At 30.7% G+C, this 23,436-nt stretch overlaps 1 protein-coding gene across 3 annotated transcripts; it reads left to right on the forward strand.

Annotated features, from left to right (window-relative positions):
• Positions 1-9,100: 9,100 nt before the first annotated feature.
• On the forward strand, positions 9,101-13,570 carry LOC113001455 (uncharacterized). Of its 3 annotated transcripts, none has more exons than XR_005891168.1 (7): positions 9,101-9,601; positions 9,681-9,733; positions 9,988-11,753; positions 11,900-11,940; positions 12,024-12,097; positions 12,844-12,908; positions 13,389-13,570. XR_005891168.1 is itself a non-coding variant. In XM_026128268.2 (7 exons), exons 3-7 carry the CDS (start codon positions 10,047-10,049, stop codon positions 13,433-13,435), a joined length of 294 nt encoding a protein of 97 aa, XP_025984053.1. In that variant the 5' UTR covers positions 9,111-9,601; positions 9,681-9,733; positions 9,988-10,046; the 3' UTR covers positions 13,436-13,570. The 3 variants fall into 3 exon arrangements, 2 of the variants coding, with proteins under 2 accessions (XP_040870850.1, XP_025984053.1); XM_026128268.2 differs by having other exon boundaries at positions 9,111-9,601; positions 9,988-10,113; XM_041014916.1 differs by lacking the exon at positions 13,389-13,570 and having other exon boundaries at positions 9,101-9,733; positions 9,988-10,113; positions 12,844-13,381.
• Positions 13,571-23,436: the final 9,866 nt, after the last annotated feature.

Raw genomic sequence — 23,436 nt, forward strand, 5'->3', positions numbered from 1 at the left:
TTCCTCGCTGAACCAATCTTGGACTTATCAAGGTAATCCTTGTGGCATCTATCCTGACTTATCTTTCCTCTCCGAAACTGGCATCATCCAAAACTCTGTAGCCTGTATCAAGCGATCCGCTCCTAGTAAGGATCATATCATAAAGCTAATTCAATTCAAAATAAGGTCTAAAGTTAATTAAAATGCCAAATAAACGTCACAAATGCATATGAAAATCTTGTAAATTTGACCCTAGATGGTACATTTTTAATTCTCTTTAGCTGAAACCCCTCTTGTATAGAAAAATCCTTCGGAACTTGCCTAAAATGATTCAAATCCATAAACAATTGACCAACTTCTAGATGTATCCTTCCATTTTGTGGGATCTCATGCGATTTTCCAAAAATCCCATTTTCCTTGTAGATTTCAATAATCTCATCATTAGAATGATGATGATTTCCAACAATATGAATAATTTCTTCAAAGTCACTCAAGAAATCATTGTCATGTATCTCACTCCCACAATCTTCATCATTGAAATGGTCATATTCATTACCTGACGACCCATTGACATTGCGAGGCCCATTGAAAGTCTCATCCTCATCATTCACAAAGACCTCATCTTGACCTTTAACATTTTCATGAGTTACCTCTTCATGTGCATTTGCATGAACCTGCTCATTTGCATATTCCCTTCCATTTTCAGCATTATTCTTTCCACTTAGATCTTTATTGAAGCTCACATGGATACCTTCATTTAAAACATCATTCAACACTTCATTCATAACTTCACCTATGGTTTCATTCACACTGACACTTTCATTCACAGGTTCAACTGCCACACTAATGGGTTCAATCAACTTCTCACCGATAGCTAAAGGTTTTCTCCAAAACTCATCATTATTTCTACAAGCATACAAATGGATATATCTCTGATTTTGGTTCTTTGAATACATCTTTAACACACCTACATCATCCTTGAGGGGTAGGATTTTACCACCAACACTAGACTTAAACCAAAGGGTGTACAAATTACATGGTGGCAATTTCAATTGGTCTGCAAAGTGATAAACATCTTTATGTGCATAGAAAATGCCAAATTTTTCCAAGTCCTGGTTGCGAACTACACATGATTCACTAGGTTTCTCCATAAAATGCACAAAGATATCCACATTTCCTTTGTCCGAGTCCAAATAAGGAAAGTAATCTTCCATGTCAGACATGATCTCCTACAATCCACCACCAAAAACAACAACTAAAAAATTACCAAATAAATAGTTAAACAAAACAATAAAGTAGGAAAGTCTTTAAACATCAGTAGTCCCCCTCAATCATTTATCCTGTCCCCCAAACAAATTGGACCACCCACAAAAACCCCAACATATAAAAAATAACAATAAAAATTGGATTATCAATTACAAACAAACACTGGAACCCCACAATATACCGCACACATTTGGCTTGTTTTATATATATAAAAAAGAGAAACATATAGTAAAACCCAACACATTTAACAAAAGACACAAAACAAGAAATTAAACCAATCAAATATATGCATAAAATCCAATTGTACCCAAATACCTTCACAAGCGACGACAATGGTACCGCAAAAGGCTTCAAAGGACGAAGGATCAGTCAAACAGGCAATTGCAACCCTAGCATCCACAATCATAAATGAGACACCATTATGAGCGTGAAGAACAACATGACAAATGGTTCAGAGAGGAGGGAAATGGGCTTAACTATCACCACCACGGAGGGGGACGCACCTAGTACCACGAGCACAGAGTAGAAATACGCCTAGCACCATTGCGGAGGAGAACAAAAGGCAGAGGAGACGCGTGCAATAAACAAGAACACACTTAGCACCATCATGGAGGCCAATAAGAACAAGGAGGAAAAACACGCCTAGAACCATTGTGGAGCCAAATAGGAACACATGATGACATCGATGAACAAGGAGTGTGAATGCGTGATTCTGCCTCTGGCTGCATGAAGAACACAACCTAGCACAGTAGCACAAGATATAGGACACTCTATGTTTTGGTTACTTATAGATTAGGGACAATTCTGGGATTTCCTATAAATTAATTAAAATTTAATGTATAGATCTTTTAATTTCCAAACAATAGCTTAACACCGTTACAGTAGAAGATGCCAAAGTAATGATTTTAAAAGGAAGAGACATATGTGAATAGTACAAACCTCAAGGGAGGTTTCTGTAATTTGCTCTATAAATAAAATAGAGTTGTTATTAAATTAATGATGTTTTAGGAATAATATCATTAAATATGGGTGAATTAGTTAGATTTATTTTTATTTAAGTTCAAGATACAAAACAACTTTTTTGTTTATATATGAGTCTAGATGGGATATATGTCAAAATTGGTCCATCTTGATGGCTCAACTAGCTAGGGCGGGCTGGACTATTAAATATTAGGCCCAAAACATGCCACTGGCTTGGTGGGCCATATTAGGCCCATAACATAAGGCCAAAAACTACTAGACCTATTTGGTCCAATATTTTTTTTTTAAAATTTCCTTTTAAAATTTAAATAAAAATATGGATAAGAAAAAAAGTATATCAATTTGGCTTGATCAGACCAAGTCGAGTTAACAAAAGTGTAGCTTATAAGAAATTTTCCTTGCTAGGTCGTGTCAAGGCTAGGCATCCTTTTTTGACAACTCTATCCACAATATATGAATTCCTTAGTTCGCAACCTTTTATGACCTTAAATTTTCTTTAATTATACATCATTTTTTTCTCAAACCAAAAAATGCTTATCTTCTATTACTTATTATCATCACAATAATTTTTTCCATCCAAAAATATTTGCTTTTTAATTACTCTATTTTCCCCTAAATATAAGACATTTTAAAAAAAAATAAAATTCATTGTCCCTTTTATAACACTTTTTTTAACTTTCTCTTGCATAAATTATTTTTTGACCAAAATACCCTTTAACTAAGAGACATTTTATCTTTCTTATGTTACCTATTATAATCTTTTCCCTTTCCTAAGCTAAAATAAACTAAACTTAGAGGATGCAAAAATTACTTGCAAGAAACAATTCAATTTCAAATCACAACCACAAAACCAGACACATACATAGCCACATAGTATAGCAATCCTTAAAGAAAGAAAAATGAGCCAACCATTAAACAAGAGAATACAAAATAATATGTAATAAACAAACATTATGTCAAACCATTGCAAAAACGAGAATGAAAAACAAAGACAAAAATCAACAAAGGAATGAATGGTGTTGAGAGAAAAAGAGAACAGCAAAGACAAAGAACGAAGAGAAAAATGAGAACATAATGTTACGGTATCGATAGAGATAAAGAGAATGATGTCAATGAGGTTTTTAGGAAGCAGAGAACAAAATCATATATGAATTGAAAACAAAAGTATGATTTTGGAGGGATTTTAGAACACATTAGATCAATCGCATCAGGAAGAATTTTCTTTATCGGTTCCTCATGCAATCAATCTACAATCTCCATCCCAATATTTTTTTAGAAAAAGTCATTGCCTTACATAATAGATTAATTATTTTGAAACCAATCTAAAAAGTAATTGTTTTGATAGGTTACAGCACCATTGATCTAGAAACTTTGCCTAAACATTTCGAAGTCATTACATTGATTTTTTATATCACTTCATAGGAAACCAATCTAAAAGTGGATGCAGAATCTATACTAGTACTAATTTAATAAATTACATTATAAGTTTTAAAGTTTCAACAAGTAACAATTTTTTTTATCTATAAAAATTTAAGAGTGTGAAAAAATTTATAATAACTCACACTGCTTAATCAACTGAATTAAACTATTTGACAACAAACAACAATTATAAGTTTTAAATAATTATTAGTTAGTTCAATATAAAGAGATTTTTAACTTTAAAGCTAACTCATCCACTCACAACATAAATGAATTATAAAAATATTGTCTCACTTTGCCACGAGTTGATTTGACCTAAATTACTTATCCCACATGTTGAGGTGGATTAAGTCGAGTGAGTTGGGTCAACTTTTTTTTAAGTTATATTTCTCCTTTTTGCTTATAAATTTTCTAGAAATTATTATTATTATTATTTCCCTTTTTTGTTTTTTATTATGAATTAGCACGTTATTGGTTTTATATATTTATATTTTATGTATTTTTATATATTTTTAAAATAGGTGAATCATATCATCAATCAATCCACTTAACTCAGTAATATGTGGTGAGTTGAATTGGGATATGTATTTTTTTGTCTAACAAGAAAAGTTAATCAACTTGAATTAACTCACTTTTTAAATAACCCACAGTAACTCAACTCAAATAAATTGAATTAGTTAACCTTGATATCTCTTATCTTGTGACACATGAGTTTTATATTTCCCTATCTCATTATAATTGTCATATAAGAGAAATTTTTTTATCCCAAAATAATTATTGTTTTAATTTTTTAATATAATATTAATTATTTTTTTCACTTATATTTCTTATAATATTACTAATAAAATTTATAAATAAATTAATGATGATATAAGGTTATTTTTGTATAAGCATTACTCTTTTTCATTTATTTATTACTTTTTCTTAAATTTTTCTTAATTTGTATAAAATAATTTAGAACCACAATTATTTCGGACAAAAGGAGTATAACATTATCATGGGTTAAGTTTCACTACTACAAAAGCAGCTTACTACGTCAGCAATTCAACGACGGTTTCAAAGAAACGTCGTAGAAGCTCAACCGGTGGCATATCCGTAATTAAGGGCTTCAGAACGACGACGTTTGCTGCTACCCGTCGTAGACATCCAGCTGTTGTGGCGATTCGTATTTAGCTGGGTAAGTTACAAAGACGGTTTTTTGGAAAGAACCGTCTTTGTATCATAAATGGTAGCATGTGACAAGCATGTGAGTGGGCCGACGAGTATACAAAGACGGTTCACTGGTGAGACCGTCGTTGTTTTTAAAGTACTTTCACGTGGCAGCCACGTGATTTGAGGATTTAAAATCCAAAGACGATTTTATCCAAATACCCGTCTTTGGATTGTTGGTGGTTTCACGTGTAGGCCACGTGATTGGAGGCGTTAAAATACAAAGACGGTTTTTGGCTAACACCCGTCTTTGTATGGTTACAGTATAAACACGTCATCAAAGACGGTCCTGCCGCAACACCCGTCTTCGTATTGTTTGTGGTACACGTGGATTGCACATGATTTAATGCGTTAACATACAAAGACGGGTTTACCCGAAGAGCCGTTGTTGTATGTTTAGTATAGACACGTGGCGGCCCCCTGGTGGTTGTTGTTGTTGTCATTCAAAGACGGTCTTTGGTAGGACCCGTCGTTGTATGCTAAATTCTATCACGTTTACGGCACGTGCTTCTTACTATCTCTTACGTTGGCACGCCGTATCACTTCTTTTCTCCATTTTTTCGACTACTTACTATTGCTTTGGCGCCCTAGCTACACAGAGCATCTTCTCCGACAAAGACCATCGTCTCCGACAATCACCATCTCGTGTCCGTTGCGTCTCGTTGCATCTTTGAGGCCTCTTTCATTATTTAATACAGTATACTGCATGCAAGCAAAACATTTTATTTTTCAGTATATGAAAGGGGTTCTAAATTTTAATGTTGACAAGTTAATTCTTAAATTATTTTGAAGTGAATTAATTTTCTTAAATTTGAAAAATATAGCAGGACTCAATTTTATCTCTTGTTCGTTTGTCAATTGATAAGGAACAAAGGAATTTAATCCATTGGCATGGATAATAAATGTCATTGAGTTCGACACTTGACACGGCAATAAGAATGACTAAAGCATACTGTTAAGAAATTGACTGTAATAATTCATTAGCCCGTTGGGACTCTAGCTTAAATATGTTGAGTCAATTCAAATTGATGTTCATATATAACTTGTGAAATAGATAAAATTCGTAAGTGATTTAATGCCGCACTAAAAAATTGGTGATCATGAAAAGATGAGTGTTAAATTATATGATATTGATTACCACAAGTTGTTATCGTAAGATCAAATTTAATTATGTCCAAAACAAATAAAAGCTCTAAAAAAATCATATTTCATTTCAATTCAACTTATTTATGAATAACAAATTATTCCTTGTTTATATGCAAGTTTCCCTCTAAACTTCTACTATAAATTTAATTCTCACTAGAAAATGAAATCTCACTAAGTATTGAATTTTTAAACTTCAACACATATATGTATAATGAGTATTAAATGTTAGGTTCCATTGTGCTTTCCAAACTGTTGTATTTAATTTGGGATGAAATTAAAGTTGTAAAAATGTGACAATATTTCTAGAATTGGACTCTAATTTAGTTAATTTTTTTTACCTTTATAATTAAGCTTTGACAAAATTCTTTAATTCTTTTAACTCTTATTGTAACTAATGGGTGTCCATCCATTTCAAAGGACCTTTGAAATTAATATTGAATATTGATAGTTTTTTTTTTATCAAAGTTTATACGTAAATAAAAGTGCATTTATCTATATGTTTTGCTGTATTTCAATGGTTTAGTCGCTTTAAATTATATTCAAACAAAATTGTCTTTTGATTGAGAATACCTATAGTATGTACCAAAATATTAATTCATTTTATTTAAATTAAAATTAATCTGTACAAAAATCAAATTTACCAACCCCAAGCATAGCCAAATCTAGAATGCAGCAGCAGACAAGCTACAACACCCCTAGCTTATATCTCTATGTTTTATGCAAGAGATTGTGGCTGTGATTATTTGAATAATCAATTTTCTCTTTCATTTTTCCCCTCCAATATAAAGGAAAATATTCTGTACGAAGAAAAAATAATCCGTTTCACTGTAGAAATTTTGTCGACGGTATTATTGTTGATATTATTATGATCATTATTATGGATATAGAAGGGATGAAACCTCATTTCATGTAATTAATTAAGATGATCCAAAGTAACGGAAGCCACTACTAGAGTGCATCATCTGATTAGAAGCTTGACACCATGATAATGATATCAGTATATCCAAGCATAACTATGATTTGATATGATCAGAAATATATATTGTCAATAATAATTTGAAAAAAAGTGATAGCTGGCAGCTATTTCTCATGTCATTTTAATTTCTTCGAATGAATCATATATGATGACAACTGTTAATTGATAAGTTGATATATCCTCGATTTTGTTCTCTTTCTCTTGTAGAAAGCCTTTAATTATGATGGGAGCACATGCACTTATGGAACGTAATATAGGATAAAATAATTGCCATGCGTACTAATAGAATTGGTGCCAAAATTGCATAATTGAGCACGGTTTGGTGGTACAAACTATTTTCCATGGCCGTACTTAATAATTGCATGGCTTGGCGCGTAGTTAAACACGGTTGAGATAATGAGATGTGATAAATCCAATTATTGAGAACCAATCAAGACTTAAACAGTGGTGATGATGTCGGTGCTGACTAAAAAAGTTTTAATACTTGAATCTGGATGGGAATGAAAAAAAAATGAAATGAAAGTAAAATGAAAATTTTAAATTGAAATAAAATGTAAAAATATAAATCTCATTCTATTTTATTGTTGATTTTGTTCATTTTCTGTTTTTTTTTCTCCAAGCAATCAGACCCTTAGCTAACGTGGAAGAAAATTATTTTCTTTTTTGTTTTTTAACATGAAATATTTCTTACCAAAAAATCAAAGACTAATTTCTCAAGTTAACTTCTCTTAATAAATAATTTTTATATGAATAAATCAGAAATCAAATACAATATATTTAAAAAGTAAAATTATCTATCAATTACTAAAAAAAAAGTTAGGATTGGTTGATGATAATCTAATAGTTGAGATTTGGTGCGTACGGTGAAAAGGGTAGGAGACGATATACCTTGTACAGTTGGTAGTAAAGTAAAGAGAGAGCATAGATTCAGAGAAAAAGAAGGCTAAAAAGAAGAAAAGGAGTTGACGGCAGTTTGATTGGGAAAAAGACGAGTGTGGTAGGGAATTTTTGTCAGCTAGTACTAATTTGTGTACAACATGAACGTGATTCTCAATAGTACCACGTGAATCCCTTAACTCATCAACCTCACAAGTTACGAGGCACAATTATTATAAAAAAATTGTTGGTCAAAATAATTTATCTACTAACAACATTATTAAAGATGGTAGAATTTCAACCAAAAGATACGGGGAATGGATATTTAAAATTAAATTTTTATCTCTAAAGTTTATGTAACTTAAATATAAAGTGAAAAATTATATTTTATTATATAAATTTTAGTTGAATGCATGTATTGAAATTTGTTTTTATTTTAATTTTCATGAAAACTTATTTATTATAGTTGGTGATAATATTCATTATAAATAAAAAAGAATTAGTAAAAAAATAAAACACACGAAGAAAGAGTGTGTGAGAAGAAAGATTGTGAAACAAAGTTAGTTCGTTCAAAAAAAATATCTTTATGTGAGAGTTCTATCATTTTTTGTAACTGATGAGTGAGATACTCAAGTTTGTAGAGTGATACATAATTTGGGATGCGTTATAATCTTGTAATCATTTTTGTGATGATGAAATACTTTTTGAGAATTCTGTGGACGTAGACAAGAGGTGTCGAATCACGATAGATTATTGTATTTATTATTATTTTTCTACAGTGTAATCTTTGTTGTGTTATCACGATCCCTTTGTTAGCGTGAATAATTTTGTCAGCGTTGATTTTCCAACAAAAACACTAATTAAAATGTTAAAAGTATTTGATGAAAACATATATATATTACAGTAAAAATTAAAAAGAAAATATTCCACTTTTTTAAAAAAAATTTAGTAAGTATCCTAAAAATACTTATTGCTAACATTCATTAAACAAATTCTGGACTAACCTAAAAATTTCAAACATATCTACTATTAAGGGTATGTTTATACAACTGTTATAAATGGACGTTGGTAGTAAAAGGTTGTTAGCAAAGATATTTAGATCCTTCCTTTTGCGTTCAATTTTCGTTGATATGATTTTGTTTCAAAATTCGTACCCACCAAGTTCAATGGTAAATTAAGGTTTGGCTACTAATTGCGTTGACATATGTTTTCCTTTTCGGATTATGCTATTTTTGTTATGTTGTTAGAAGCATTGGAAGTAGTGTCATAATCATGTGAAAATTAGATGAAGATAATTTTGTTAAATAGAAAGATAAGCATCTATAATATGATTCAAGAATTTGAAAATTAAATCAATCATTCTAAAAATTTGAAAATTAAATTAAATCATTTTTTTAACATAATATCAATATCTATATAGTAAAAGAGAAGTAAATGAAAAATATTGAAATACCCATGGCTAAGAGGTTGACAGCTGTCCAAAATTTTGTTTTTTTGGTCAAAATATCCATAGCCGAGAGCTTGACACCTGTCCATTTTTTTTTGTTTTTTGGTCATTTTATAGCCCTCCGCTTTGCTTTGATTTTGTGACACCTCACTGTCATGTGTCTTCCTATGAACTTTTTTTTTTTGCTGCCAACTCCACGTATCATCCTCTATTTATCTCTTTCTCTTTTCTCTTTTTTTTTTGGAAACTGAAATTTCCCCGAAATGCTGAAGCCACCCACTTTTTGCAATACAATATGTGAGGTTGTGCATGTCTCTTCTCCTCTCTTTTTTTCCCTTCCTTCTATCTCTTTCAATAATTTGTCATCGTTTTCCTCCGCAGGAAAGAGATTCGTGAAGCCATCAAAGGTTACAAAGGATATACATACTGATCGTGTAAGCCCCTTTTGCTTATCGCCAATCTCTAATCGTTAATCTATCATTGTTTTTTGTCTGATTTTTTTGTGTTTTTTTTATGCTTCGTTGTTGTTTTTCCCTAAAACTCATATTTTTTTATTTTGTTCAGACTTTTAGAGGAAATTCTATGAGTTTTTATGCATTTTCCTCAGTTCTTAATTATCTAGATTTGCATGCAAGCTCTGCACCTCTTAATATCTTTTTGTGTTTTTTGCGATTTTTATTTGGATTAGGGTGTCTGTGGCTCAATGGTATTTCGCATTCAATCGCTTACAATTGGTCTCGACCCAACATGAAAATCAGTGTTAGGATCATTCACGCAAGTTCCTATTACCGGAACGTTCCTGTTTCTCGCAAAGGTTTTTCCCTTTTTCCTGTTATGCATGTTTGTTTCATTGATATTTGCTTCTATTTGGAAGGCTTTAATTTCATTTGTTGTTATGTATGTTTTCTTCTTAATAATAGTTTTTTTTTTTTACTGATTTTTCAATTTTGTTTTTAGTTCCTTTTTATTTTGCCGAGCTATCGACAAAAAAGCATCCAACAAGCACGTTTTTTCCTCTTTTGCTGTTATGCATGTTTGTTTCATTACTATTTGTTTTTATTTGCAAGGTTCTAATTTTGTTTGTTGTTATGCATGTTCTCTTCTTAATAATAGTTATTTTTTCTTACTGATTTTTCAACTCTGTTTTTGGTTCCTTTTTTATTTTCTCGGACTAATTTTTTCGTCATCTTCCCGATATGGGTTGTAAGTTATATGTTTGATGAAATGCCTAAATGAAGTTTTAGTTTTTAATCTTAAAAATTCATAACTACTATGAATATATGCACGGGTGTTACCAAGAAAATGACTATATGTATGTGGAAACATTCTAAATGTGTTTAAGCTCACTGCATATGTTGAGATTGTTATGCCTTGATGGATATGAGCTTGCGATGATCTTTCTTCTTTTTGCTTACTCTCTTGAAAATATATCATTTTTAAAATTAAGCTTGCTGCTATAAGAATTTGGTTTGGTTACCAAAAACAAGAAAGGTAATATTTTTTGTAATATATCTCTTGCTGTTGTAAGAATTTGGTTTGGTTATATGGACCTGGTAGGCTGTAGAGAAGAGGTTAGCCTTCCCCCAAAAATGAGGTTCCTTTTAATTTTCCCGGGCTATCAATGAAAAAGCATCCAACAGGAAAGTTTTTCCCCTTTTTACTGTTATGCATGTTTGCTTCTATTTGGAAGGTTTTAATTTTATTTGTTGTTATGCATATTTTCTTCTTAATAATAATTATTTTTTCTTATTTATTTTTCAATTTTATTTTTGGTTTCTTTTTATTTTGCCGGGCTATCGACGAAGAAGCATCCAACAGGCACGTTTTTTCCTCTTTTGCTGTTATGCATGTTTGTTTCATTACTATTTGTTTTTATTTGGAAGGTTCTAATTTTGTTTGTTGTTATGCATGGTTTCTTTTTAATAATAGTTATTTTTTCTTACTGATTTTTCAACTCTGTTTTTGGTTCCTTTTTTATGTTTCCGGGCTAATTTTTTTGTCATCTTCCCCACATGGGTTGTAAGTTATGTGTTTGATGAAATGCCTAAATGAAGTTTTAGTTTTTAATCTTAAAAATTCATAACTACTATCAACATATGCACGGGTGTTACCAAGAAAATGACTATATGTATGTGTAAACATTCTAAATGTGTTTAAGCTCACTGCATATGTTGAGATTGTTATGCCTTGATGGATATGAACTTGCGATGAATCTTTCTTCTTTTTGCTTACTCTCTTGAAAATATATTTTTAAAATTAGGCTTGCTACTATAAGAATTTGGTTTGGTTACCAAAAACAAGAAAGGTAATATTTTTTGTAATATATCTCTTGCTATTCTAAGAATTTGGTTTGGTTATATGGACCTGGTAGGCTGTAGAGAAGAGGTTAGCCTTCCCCCAAAAATGAGGAATGGATTACAAATTCGGAAAAGTGAGATTGCACCTTGCTATAGAGTTGAGTTATAAAATTTGGTGGTCCTTCAGTTTATTTAAGTCAAAGTTAATTGAAAATCTTGGATATATATGATTGAGATGATTTTACTTACATTATATTTCTTTGGTTGATGTGTCTGCTCAATATGTTATGGTTGCTTATGCAGGAACATTACATCAAACATATAGTGAAGGAAGGAGCTTTGAGGTAATTGGGTGAATTGTCTTCTTTTGGGTCTATTTTACACTTCTTTAGATGATAAATGAGTACAACCATTTGTATTCTTGCAGCGGGATTCCTCAATTCAAAGAACACTTTGGCCCCTTAAACCATCTCTATTAGAAAATGATATGCAAATTAACAAGTAATTCTCTTCTATTCATTAGAAGTGACCACTCCATCAATTGTATCTGCATGTTATAGATTTTGTAATTTATTTGTCTTTTTGAAATATTATTGGTAGGTTATTGTTTTTTCCTTCTTATTTTTATCATAAATTTAATTAATCATTTACCTGTGTCTTCATGTTCTTCAAGTTGCTATTAATTTTTTATTTGTTCTCTTAATTCATATGATTGTTATTCTTCTATTCTTTTAAAAATGATCAATGAAATGAATTGACATTTTATGTTTTGATCATTTTTTGCTTTGTTATGTTCTTTTATCGTAATTTGCATTCCATAGTTAATGATCCCTATGAAAAACATTGTTATATTGCTAATGCACTTTTTTTTTCCAGATTTTTTCTGTATCAGTCTATTCAAGTTCATTGCAGGGTGTATGTCCTTGATTCACATTATTCAAATTCATTCTTTCCTCATTTAGAGTTTTCTTTATTTTTATCCTTTTTTCCCGCATTGATTTGGTGGTCTTAAGTTTTGGGTTTTGCTATGTCTCCATGTTCTTCAGGTTGCTATTAATTTTTTATTTGTTCTCTTAATTCATATGATTGTTATTCTTCTATTTTTTTAAATGATCAATGGAATGAATTGACATTTTATGTTTTGATCATTTTTTGCTTTGTTATGTTCTTTTATCGTAATTTGCATTCCATAGTTAATGATCCCTATGAAAAACATTGTTATATTGCTAATGCACTTTTTTTTTCAGATTTTTTCTGCATCAGTCTATTCAAGTTCATTGCAGGGTGTATGTCCTTGATTCACATTATTCAGGTTCCTTCTTTCCTCATTTAGAGTTTTCTTTATTTTTATCCTTTTTTCCCGCATTGATTTGGTGATCTTAAGTTTTGGGTTTTGCTATGTCTTCATGTTCTTCAGGTTGCTATTAATTTTTTATTTGTTCTCTTAATTCATATGATTTTTATTCTTTTATTTTTTAAAATGATCAATGGAATGCATTGACGTTTTAAATGGCAACAAGGGAATTTCCTTTTGACCGAACTAGAAAAGCCCAAAATTTTTCATCCTGTTTTGATCATTTTTGCTTTGTTATGTTCTTTTATAGTAATTTGCATTCCATAGTTAATGATCCCTATGAAAAATATTGTTTTGGTTTGTTTCTTTTGATTTGTTCACCAATAAATAGAAAATAAAGGATTTGAAGTTGATTTATATTTGGAAATTGCATCAGTGTTTTACTTTGTGAATCCTTTCCTAATGAAGCTTTTTATTTTTGGGATTTTGTTGTTATAGGGATATTATCATGGCAACTACAAGCATGGCTACGGCAACAAGTGTAGCTGCCGTTTTGTACTTATCTTTTTGTTTTAATACATAGGTAGAAGCTCTTAGATTTTGTTGAACTCAAGCACAACTCTATATCTTTCTTCAACATTGAGAAACATGAAACTGCCATTTCGTGTTGTTTGTTTTAACAAGTGTGTTTATTTTTTATCTTATTAACTTTCCAACTTATTATATATCCTTTTTGATGTTTTATTTTTTAAATCAGACATATACAATAGTGAGTAATTATATAAAAAATTATCTATTTGTATGTCAATCCCATAATTGATGTTTCCTATACCAACTTTAATGCTGAGATTCACACGGGAGACAAATCACGTGGATAGTGCAATGAAAATTGAAAAGTTTTCCTACTTTCTCTTTTTGTATTTAATTAATTAATTAATTTTGTTATTATTATTATTATTATTATTATTATTATTATTATTATTATTATTATTGTGTGTTGTTGATTTAACTTTAGCAAGTGTATTTATTTTTTATCTTATTAACTCTCCAACTTATTATATATCCTTTTTTATATTTTATTTTTTAAATCAGGCATATAAAATAGTGAGTATAATTGAATTAATCAATAATTTTCATTTTACATGTAATTATATTTTCTTTATTTCCTCTGAACAATCTCTCTTTTACCAACATTATAAATATATATCTATCTAATATTCAATTATACTACTCTGATTGTAATTTTAGTAACCACTCTGAGTCATGATTAATACTTGTACCAATTATTCAAATTGATCCATTTAAAATAATTTGAGAACCAAATGGATAATTAAATCAATTAATAATAAATATTACACTAAAATTCTAAAAATTCAAAGACCAAATCAATTCATTTTAAAAAATTTGAGGATCAAATTAAATATTTAAAAAACTTTCAAACCAAATTGAATCATTTAAAATAATTTGGGACCAAATTAATAACTAAACCTATAATACTAACTTATTCAGATTTTTTATAACTAAAGTGATATGATGGATCTTAAGTTGTTATGTTTTAGTTCATTTCGATTATACTTTTATTTTTTATCATAACATTTTTTATGAATTTTAAAAATAATAATTAACATTTATTAAAAATTTAAAATATAGACTTTATCACATCAATTAATTTTAAATAAAATGTGAAATATATATCAGTACAATGCCATTAAAATACTATCAATTTACTCATTTATAAAATCTTATTTAAATGTAGTTGTGTGGAGGCATGTGAGATAATTGTATTATATAAATGGTTTTAACTTTTATAAGAGAAGTTAAAGAATAATTTTTTAAAAAAATAGAAGAGACGGTAAGATAATTAAGGTTGCCAAATCATGGTCAAGTGGAAGAAGCATGCTTTGACACCACACAATGCGTTGTTGCAACTCAAGATTCTCGCTTCAATCCTAGCAAAAGCATCCTTTGTTTTCGCAACTTCGAAAAGTTAGGTCTTCATTGTGTGCATCCATTATATTCTTCCTTATAACCTGAAATGAAACCATACAATGGGCATGCCAATCCTCAATTTCTCAAAACCCCAGTCCCTTGTGATCAACTGATCGCTGTTTTCTTTGCACTAATCGGGTGTGCATTTGCATTCCTTCATTTTTTAAAATTGATTAAATTTGTAAATAAAATTTTATATTTTTATATTTTATTTTATTTATATTTATATAATTGAACTCATTGATTTTATTTGTTATAATTTGCATCCACTGACTTAAAATCTTGGATCAGTAACCCGCCATCAAATACGCTACCACCCAAAATACATTTTATGTTGTCATTACTATATCTATTAATTCAAAAACTAGCTAATGTAGTAAATGACTGGGTGATATTTTTCCAATTAAATGCAACTTTAAAACATCAATTGTTTATAAATTGATGTATGAAACATAATTTTATATCAGTTATTGTTTGAATCGATGTTGAAATTGAATTCATTGATTCAAATTAGAACCCATGAACTTCCTCTGGTTTTCGCATCCTATTCATGCTTTTCACAAGGTCTATTTATTTTCATGTGAAAGTATTTCTAATTAAACTGATCATATATGATCTTTCTTCACTTGGGTTGGGTTAAAGTACATTATCATCGTCTAGTCTTTTTCTATTTGTTAATGGGTTACCATCCACTTGATATATGTCATTTAATTAAGGATCTAAACTATTTGTTCATGTTGCATTGCAATTACATGGAATTTGCAACTGATTTTGGCAACCAGGTTGTCTGAATAATGTGGTTTCATTGTATTGATGCTTGTGTATATGGCAGGGCCTTTAACAAACTCAGAATATGACTCTGCATGTAGCCGAGAAGTTTGTAGAACATGGCAATAGGGTGACTTTTGTCAACCTAGAGTATAGGGTGTGTTAATTAGTAATTCACGTAGGACTTTGGTTGACTTTTCAATATAAATTGAAAGCTAACGTGAAAAGAAAAAGGAGTAAAAATAGCAATCAAATTGAATTTCATGAAAATCATCCATCACTTACGCCTTCTTTACGTGCTGACTTTGCGAATAATTATTCAATATTATAAAAGTTATAAACAAAAAAAAAATTACATTCTCATTATAAAATGAGTTTTACTAGATTTTGATGATCCTTTTATCACGTTAGAATGAGTTCTGGATTTCTCAATTATCCTTTTATAAATAATTAATTTTCTTCTTACGTGTAGAAAGGAAAAATCAATCAAATAAAAAGGGAATAAGGTTTTGGAGATACAGAACGTTGATATAATGGGAATTGATACATCCTTTTCCGCTATAGTATGCAATCTTTTTCAAATCTTATTTTCGCCACTTTCATTTCTTCGTGTGGTTCTTTTATTATTTCTTGTTGATAATTAATGTTGATATCAAACTTGTTTCATTTTTTTATTTATTTTCAAGTTTTTTTTTGTTTTTTTTTATAATAGTAATAATTAATAAAAAAATCTACCGTTGTAATAAAGGAACTAATTTAAGAGTGAAAATTTCTTAATCTTGTGTGAGTTGTAATAGTTTAATGATTCTAAATTTTGACATTACATATGTTTTAAAATAAAATAAAATTTTAAATAAAAAATAATTTAGACATGACATCCTATTGATCCTACATTTTAAGACACTTTTGGGACAGTTTGATGATCTATCAAATCAAAATTAAATTTTCATGTTTTTTCATTGCTAATATTTTTTAATTCTTATTCTATTATTCTTTTAAGGAATTAAATAAATACATTTAAACTTATTATAAATTTACATAGTTAGCTTCAGATGATCCTCTTTTTAAATGAATGTATAAAGTATTAATACATTGCTTACTCATAATAAAATTTTGAATTTAAATCTTTTTAGAGAACCATTTTTCTTAATATAAAGGTTTTTCTATAACATTTTAAAATTAAATAAAATTTTACGTTATTTGTAATTTTTACTTTTTTTAAAAAATATTCACCACCTTTTAGTCGTCATCTCAGTTGCGATTGTTGTCTAATATTGCATGTGGATTGGCCTACATATGAGGGGACAAAACCCCACAATTTTCCAGCTATATATAAACTGGCAAAGCAAGAACATCGTGTTTTTGTTAGATTGAGACATTAACACTCAACATCAAAGTTCGCCAAACATGTTCATTCTTAATGTCTGAGTTGATCATATAACTTCTGAATTTATGTAACAAAACTTAGAAGAGTAAAAAATAACCAAATTAAAACCATTTCTTCGTTTTTATTATTTTGTTTGAGGTAATTGCAACAATTATTGAATAACTTCAAAAAATAAAACAAAAACTAAATATTAAGGACATGTTTGGGATGCAGAATAAAAAGAAGAACGCAAAAGAATAAAGAAATGGTGATTCTGAAATGAAACAATTATATATTAAAGGCCCTTCATGGAACAACGAGTAGATGGAAACACTACGATCTTTTTGAAAGTAGGAGTAGAACACTTATCATCTGGGAGCGTCCAGATGCTAATGCTTTCCTCTATCATCAAAACATCAAGATGGTTGAAACAATATTTGGTTTTCGTTCTCTGTTACGGTTCAAAAATTGTTTCAAGATAATATTTTGAGTCACTCTAAATTATTGTTTATAATAATAGACCTTTTATTATGGATCAACCTGAATTCTCTTGCTCTCTGTTTTTCTTAGGTCTTTTCACTTCATGCTTTCGAAACTAATCAATAACTTGTTTTGTGTTTTACAAGAAAAATAATAGTTTCTTAAGTTGACGATATGTTTAGAATTTTTAAATATGATAAATAGATATTTAAAAAAAAAAAACTATTTTAGTAGTATTTTTGTTAAAAGTCAAGAGTAATTTCTAAGAAATTATATCATCACAATATTTTTTTTCAAATTTATTAAACACACCCTAAAATCCTAAATAAAGTTAGTAATACCGTTTAGCTCATAAAATAGGAAGAAAAAAAATCAGTATGTTTCCCACCATTGATCTCACCAAGTAACTTGAATATACTATCATAACAATAATGATCATAAACGGTTTCTCTTGTTTGATCGGCATGTTCCTCCTACATGGTGAATTAATATTGTTTACAGTTTGTTGTGTTTGGTTGAGAGAGTGAAAATAAAAAAGATAAAAAAAAAATAAGAGAAGAAAATATTTAAATTAAAATAAAGTGTAAAAAATGTGAAACCCATGAAACCCACACAATTTATTTTCTATTTCTCTTCCCCTCCCCTCAATCTAACACAGCATTCATTAGAGTTTCTTCTTTTAAAAATTTTATATCCAAAACCCTAAGAAAAATAATAAGTTAGAAAATTTGAGTTTCCCTATGTAATTCAATCCCAAGGTATTTGCCAAAAACAAAAATCTCAAGGCCCAAAAGAACATAATCAACGGGTGGAAGTTGCTATGTGCACTCAACAATATTGATGGGGCACCCAGCAAATAGTGAATGGGCGAAACTGCCCTTTCGTGAAGACTGTTTTCGGAAGAACCTTCTTCTGAAACCATTCCGAAAGACACTTTTTCTGTAAAATTTTCGGAAGAACCTTCTTCTGGAAATTCTGGAAAAAGATGGTGTGATTCCGGAATATGTTCCGGAAGAACGTGTTCCGAAAGAAGGGTCTTCTGAAAGATAATATTCTTCTTCCGGAAGAAGGTTCTTCTGGAAATTGGTTTTTTTTTTAAATGTTGTTTTCTCTAATTATTTAATTTTAATAAATAAATTACGTTATAAAATAAATAATATTATTATACTTAAATAATTAGTGAACATAATTATGACTAATATTTGTAATTCCTTTTTTACGCGCATGTAAATGTAAATAATAATTTGTGTCACAATTTAGTGTAATTTAAATCATAAAAATTAATTAATTTATATATTTTATAAAAAATATAAAATATTTATTATGATAACATTTAATTTGTATTACAAAAGTTAATATATAATAAAAAAATAATTATAATTTTATAACAACGTCAAGTAAAAATAAATTTCATTTTATAATAATAAGTAAAAATAAAATAATATTTAATGCATATATAATGACGATTTTGCCCCTGTGTAGTTTTCTTTAAATTTACTGCGCTTCCTTTTTTATTTACACCCTTCCATTCCTTCCATTTCACCTGCACCCTTTCTTTTTCATGTTCTTGCTGTTGCTATCCTTCCGTAAAAAGCTTTGAAGATTTGGTGGTCCCGTGAAGCAAGTGTTTCGTATTTGAAGTTTTGTTAGTTGTTGGTCTTCCTATTTCGTCGGAGGTACGCATTTATGAGTGTTTTTTGCGTTTTCTGGGTATTTTTTGAGAAGATAAATAGTAAAAAGCTATTTCCGGAAGAAATTTTAACTAGAGGAAGAAGTAGTTCCGGAATGAGAATGTTGGATTTCCGGAAGTACTTCTTCCAGAATGTTACATTATTAACAAATTTTTTTAATTCTGTTTTAAAATTTATATATATATATATATATATATATATATATATATATATATATATATATATATATATATATTCAATTGTGGATAATTGGTTTAATTAGGTATAATGATTTGGTATAATATTAAATGATTTAGGTAACATAATTGTATTTTGTTGTAGTAGAAAAATGTTTTATTAGTTGTTTATTATAGTGTTAAGTTTAGTTTAAGTAAATAATGTAGTTATAAATTTAGAATGTATTTGTATTAGTTGTTAATATGTTTGTTAGTTAATTTGTAGTGAATTTGTGGATGTGGTTACATGATAATTTGAATATAGTTCTGTATGATGTATATGTCCTGTTAATATGTTTGTTAGTTAATATGTACTAAATTTTTGGATGTGGTTATATGATAATTTGTATGTACTTATGTATGATGCATATGTTCTTAAGATGAACGAAGATCAATGAACGTATGATTGTGCGATGTCACAAGAAGTTGATATGGATTATGATTATGATAATGAAGAAGAATGTGGTGTGAATGAACCACATGTTGATTGTTCAAATGCTTTTAATACGTCTCAGGTAATGATGTTGATTAGTTTGAGTCATTTGGTTGAATTGATGTTTTGTATAAAAATTAATATGTTGGGGTTGCGCTGTAGGTATTTGGTACTCGAGATGATGTTTTGCAGTGGGCTCGAACAGTTGCCCATGAAAATGGATTTGTTGCAGTGATTATGAGGTCTGACACAGATACTGGTAGCAGAGGAAGAAGTTCATTTGTCTTAATTGGGTGTGAAAGGAGTGGTACGTATAAGTCTAGGAATAAAGAATTCGTTAGAAAAGACACTGGGAGTAGGAAATGTGGTTGTCCCTTCAGACTTCGTGGGAAACCAGTGCATGGAGGGGAAGGTTGGATGGTGAAGTTGATCTGTGGGATTCACAATCATGAATTGGCCAAGTCCTTAGTTGGACATCCATACGCTGGGCGATTGAGTAAGGATGAAAAGAAAATTATTGCTGATGTGACAAAGTTGATGGTAAAACCAAAAAACATCTTGCTAACGTTGAAAGAACACAATGCCAACAGTTGCACCACGATAAAGCAAATTTACAATGCAAGAAGTGCATATCGTTCTTCAATAAGAGGAGCTGACACCGAAATGCAACATCTAATGAAGTTTCTCGAACGTGATCAATACATTCATTAGCATAGATTGAAGGATGAAGTTGTGGTGCGTGATCTATTTTGGTGTCACCCAGATGCAGTAAAGTTATGCAATGCATGTCATCTGGTGTTTTTTATAGACAGTACCTACAAAACAAATAGGTAAAGACTCCCATTACTTGACTTTGTTGGGGTGACACCAATGGCGATGACATTCTCTGCTGGGTTTGCATATCTGGAGGCTGAGCGTGTTAATAATATTGTATGGGCTTTGGAACGATTTCGAGGCCTATTTTTAAGAAATGATCGTCTCCCTATTGTTATTGTCACTGACAGGGACCTAACACTTATGAATGCAGTTAAAAATGTGTTCCCGGAGTATACAAATTTGTTGTGCAGGTTTCATATCGATAAGAATGTGAAGGCGAAGTGCAAATCTTTAATTGGTGAAAAAAATGCCTAGGACTATGTAACGGACAACTGGGGTACTTTGGTTGATTGTCCGTCCGAACAGCAGTTCCATGAGTCACTTCAGAAGTTTCAAGTTGCTTGTTCATCTTGGCCGATGTTCATTGACTATGTTAACGACACATGGATTATCCCCCACAAGGAAAAATTTATTACAACATGGACGAATAAGGTCATGCACCTAGGCAACACAACAACAAACAGGTATTAAGAACTTATTTTATTTGTTAGGATGTGGATTATTAATAAATGGTATTTAATTGTTGTATATTTTTCATGTTTGTTGTGTATTTTAAATGTAGGGTTGAATCAGCTCATTGGGCTCTAAAAAGACTACTACAAAATAGCCTTGGAGACCTATGTAGTGTTTGGGATGCCATGAAAAACATGATCACACTGCAACACGTTGAAATTAAAGCATCCTTTGAAAGCAATACGCATGTGGTTGGCCATCTATTTAAAAAAACCTTATACAAGAGGCTTCTTGGGATGGTTTCAAGGGACGCTTTAAATCAGATTGCTTCTGAGGTTGACCGTCTACGTTATCTCGGCAACAATCCCTCTTCTCGTGGTTGTGTGATGAGAAGCACGCACGGTCTTCCTTGTGCATGTGAGTTTTCTAGGTATACTGCTGGCAGCATCCCAGTGGAGTCAATCCATATTTTCTGGAGGAGACTTTGCTTATCAGACCAAGGGTTATGTGAGGCTGAAGTCAGCATCAAAGAAGAGATTAAGACCATATCTAAAAGGTTTGACGAACTTGATGTGTCTGGCAAAGTAAACATGAAGAGTAAACTTCGAGAAATTGCATACCCTGATCACAACTCTATATGCCCTCCTCCGTCAAAGGTCAACACTAAAGGTGCACCGAAGAAACCGATGAAAAGAAGTCAAAGATCCACAAAGCGTGATCCGTCTTACTGGTAGTATGTTGATGCTTTTCATTCTGTTCAAAGCAGTAACTCTCCAGTCAAATGTAGTGCATCATGTTCTGAACCGCCTCAGCCAACAAGGATCATCCCGATGTTGGATCAATTTGTGTCATTCATTCAAGGTTTCATTCGTGACGTTGTGGATGTGAAAGCGGACGGTAACTGTGGATATCGGTCCATTGCCGCTTTATTAGGTATGGGGGAAGATTCGTGACTGTTAGTGCGTAATGAATTGATTAAAGAACTTGGCAGGTGGTCGCATGAGTACATGAACCTCTTCTGTGACACAGAGAGATTTGAACAATTAAAGTTGTCTCTGCTTGTTGATGGGTTTTCGAAGGTATGTTTTTAGGTTAATTTTTTCAATAACAAACTTTAATAAACTTACATGTGTATGTTTGGTTGATTCAGGTTAGTGTGGACAAGTGGATGGATATAACAGAGATGGGATATGTGATTGCATCACGGTATAACGTAATCCTTGTATCGTTGTCTCGACAACAAAGCATGACATTTTTTTCCTCTTAGAAGTCAACCACCACTTGATTCTTCTGGGCACCGCATGATATGTGTGAGTCACGTGTTTGGAAATCATTTTGTTCAGGTACATTGAATATAGTTAGTATAACAATTATGCAATGACTTCGCTGGTTCATTTGACTCGGTCACCGCATGATATAATCTTTGTTCATGTACAACAGATTTATTTGAAAGACCATTGTCCCTTACCGCCTCCAGCATTGTTGTGGTCAAACAATTGTTATTCTTTGACAAAACAGTGGGCAACTCCATATATTAGTAGAATGCAGCAATACACAAGCTTGATGTCATTCAAAAGACACTATGTCGACCTAAATGAAGACTGAACATGCATTGTTTTACGCCATTGTATTTGTTATGCGATATAATTTGTTGTAAGCCATTAATAACCAATTAATATTATTAAGTACTCGTTTCGTTAAGCAAAAAAATTGTTGGTCCAACAAAAATCATTTACGCGTGTAGCATACATCATTGTCATAATTGACAACACATAATGACATGCATGCGTATTAAAGTTTGAGCGCGACAACACATTGACTGACTTGACTACACATTCTGAAGGAACCATAAACACGAAACATGTTCACGCGTGTCTATTTTTTTGTAAACAAAGTGAAGCAATCGCTCGATCACAACCATCTATATATATAACAGACACGGCTAATAAAGGACACATTATCTTGCTTTCACATAGTCTCCCAATTGATACACAAAGTATGTCATTTTTAGGAGAAACTAGCAATCAGACGATTGTCAACTCAAGGTTGGCTTTCATTTTTCCAAATGGATCGATTATTCACAATGATACTGGCGTTTACTTCCAAACTTCAACTCCGGTGCCCATTCGAGTACCAAACAGCTGTGATTTTGCAAGCCTAAAAACCAGAATACACAATACCCTTCAGCTATCCGACAAACAATTTTTGGATGAAATTCACTACCGGAAGCCATTCACCGATACAGGTAACCAAATTCGCTTTCAGTGTATGAAAT

This window comes from Glycine max, chromosome 4 (assembly GCF_000004515.6).
Source record: "Glycine max cultivar Williams 82 chromosome 4, Glycine_max_v4.0, whole genome shotgun sequence".
Taxonomy (NCBI): Eukaryota; Viridiplantae; Streptophyta; class Magnoliopsida; order Fabales; family Fabaceae; genus Glycine; species Glycine max.

Excerpts from the sequence above, each read along its gene's own strand:
- LOC113001455 (XM_041014916.1), top strand. The coding sequence starts at position 10,047 with ATGAAAATCAGTGTTAGGATCATTCACGCAAGTTCCTATTACCGGAAC. Across the intron at positions 10,114-11,899 it reads CGTTCCTGTTTCTCGCAAAG|GAACATTACATCAAACATAT; the intron begins GTTTTTCCCTTT and ends TTGCTTATGCAG. Across the intron at positions 12,098-12,843 it reads AATGATATGCAAATTAACAA|ATTTTTTCTGCATCAGTCTA; the intron begins GTAATTCTCTTC and ends TTTTTTTTTCAG.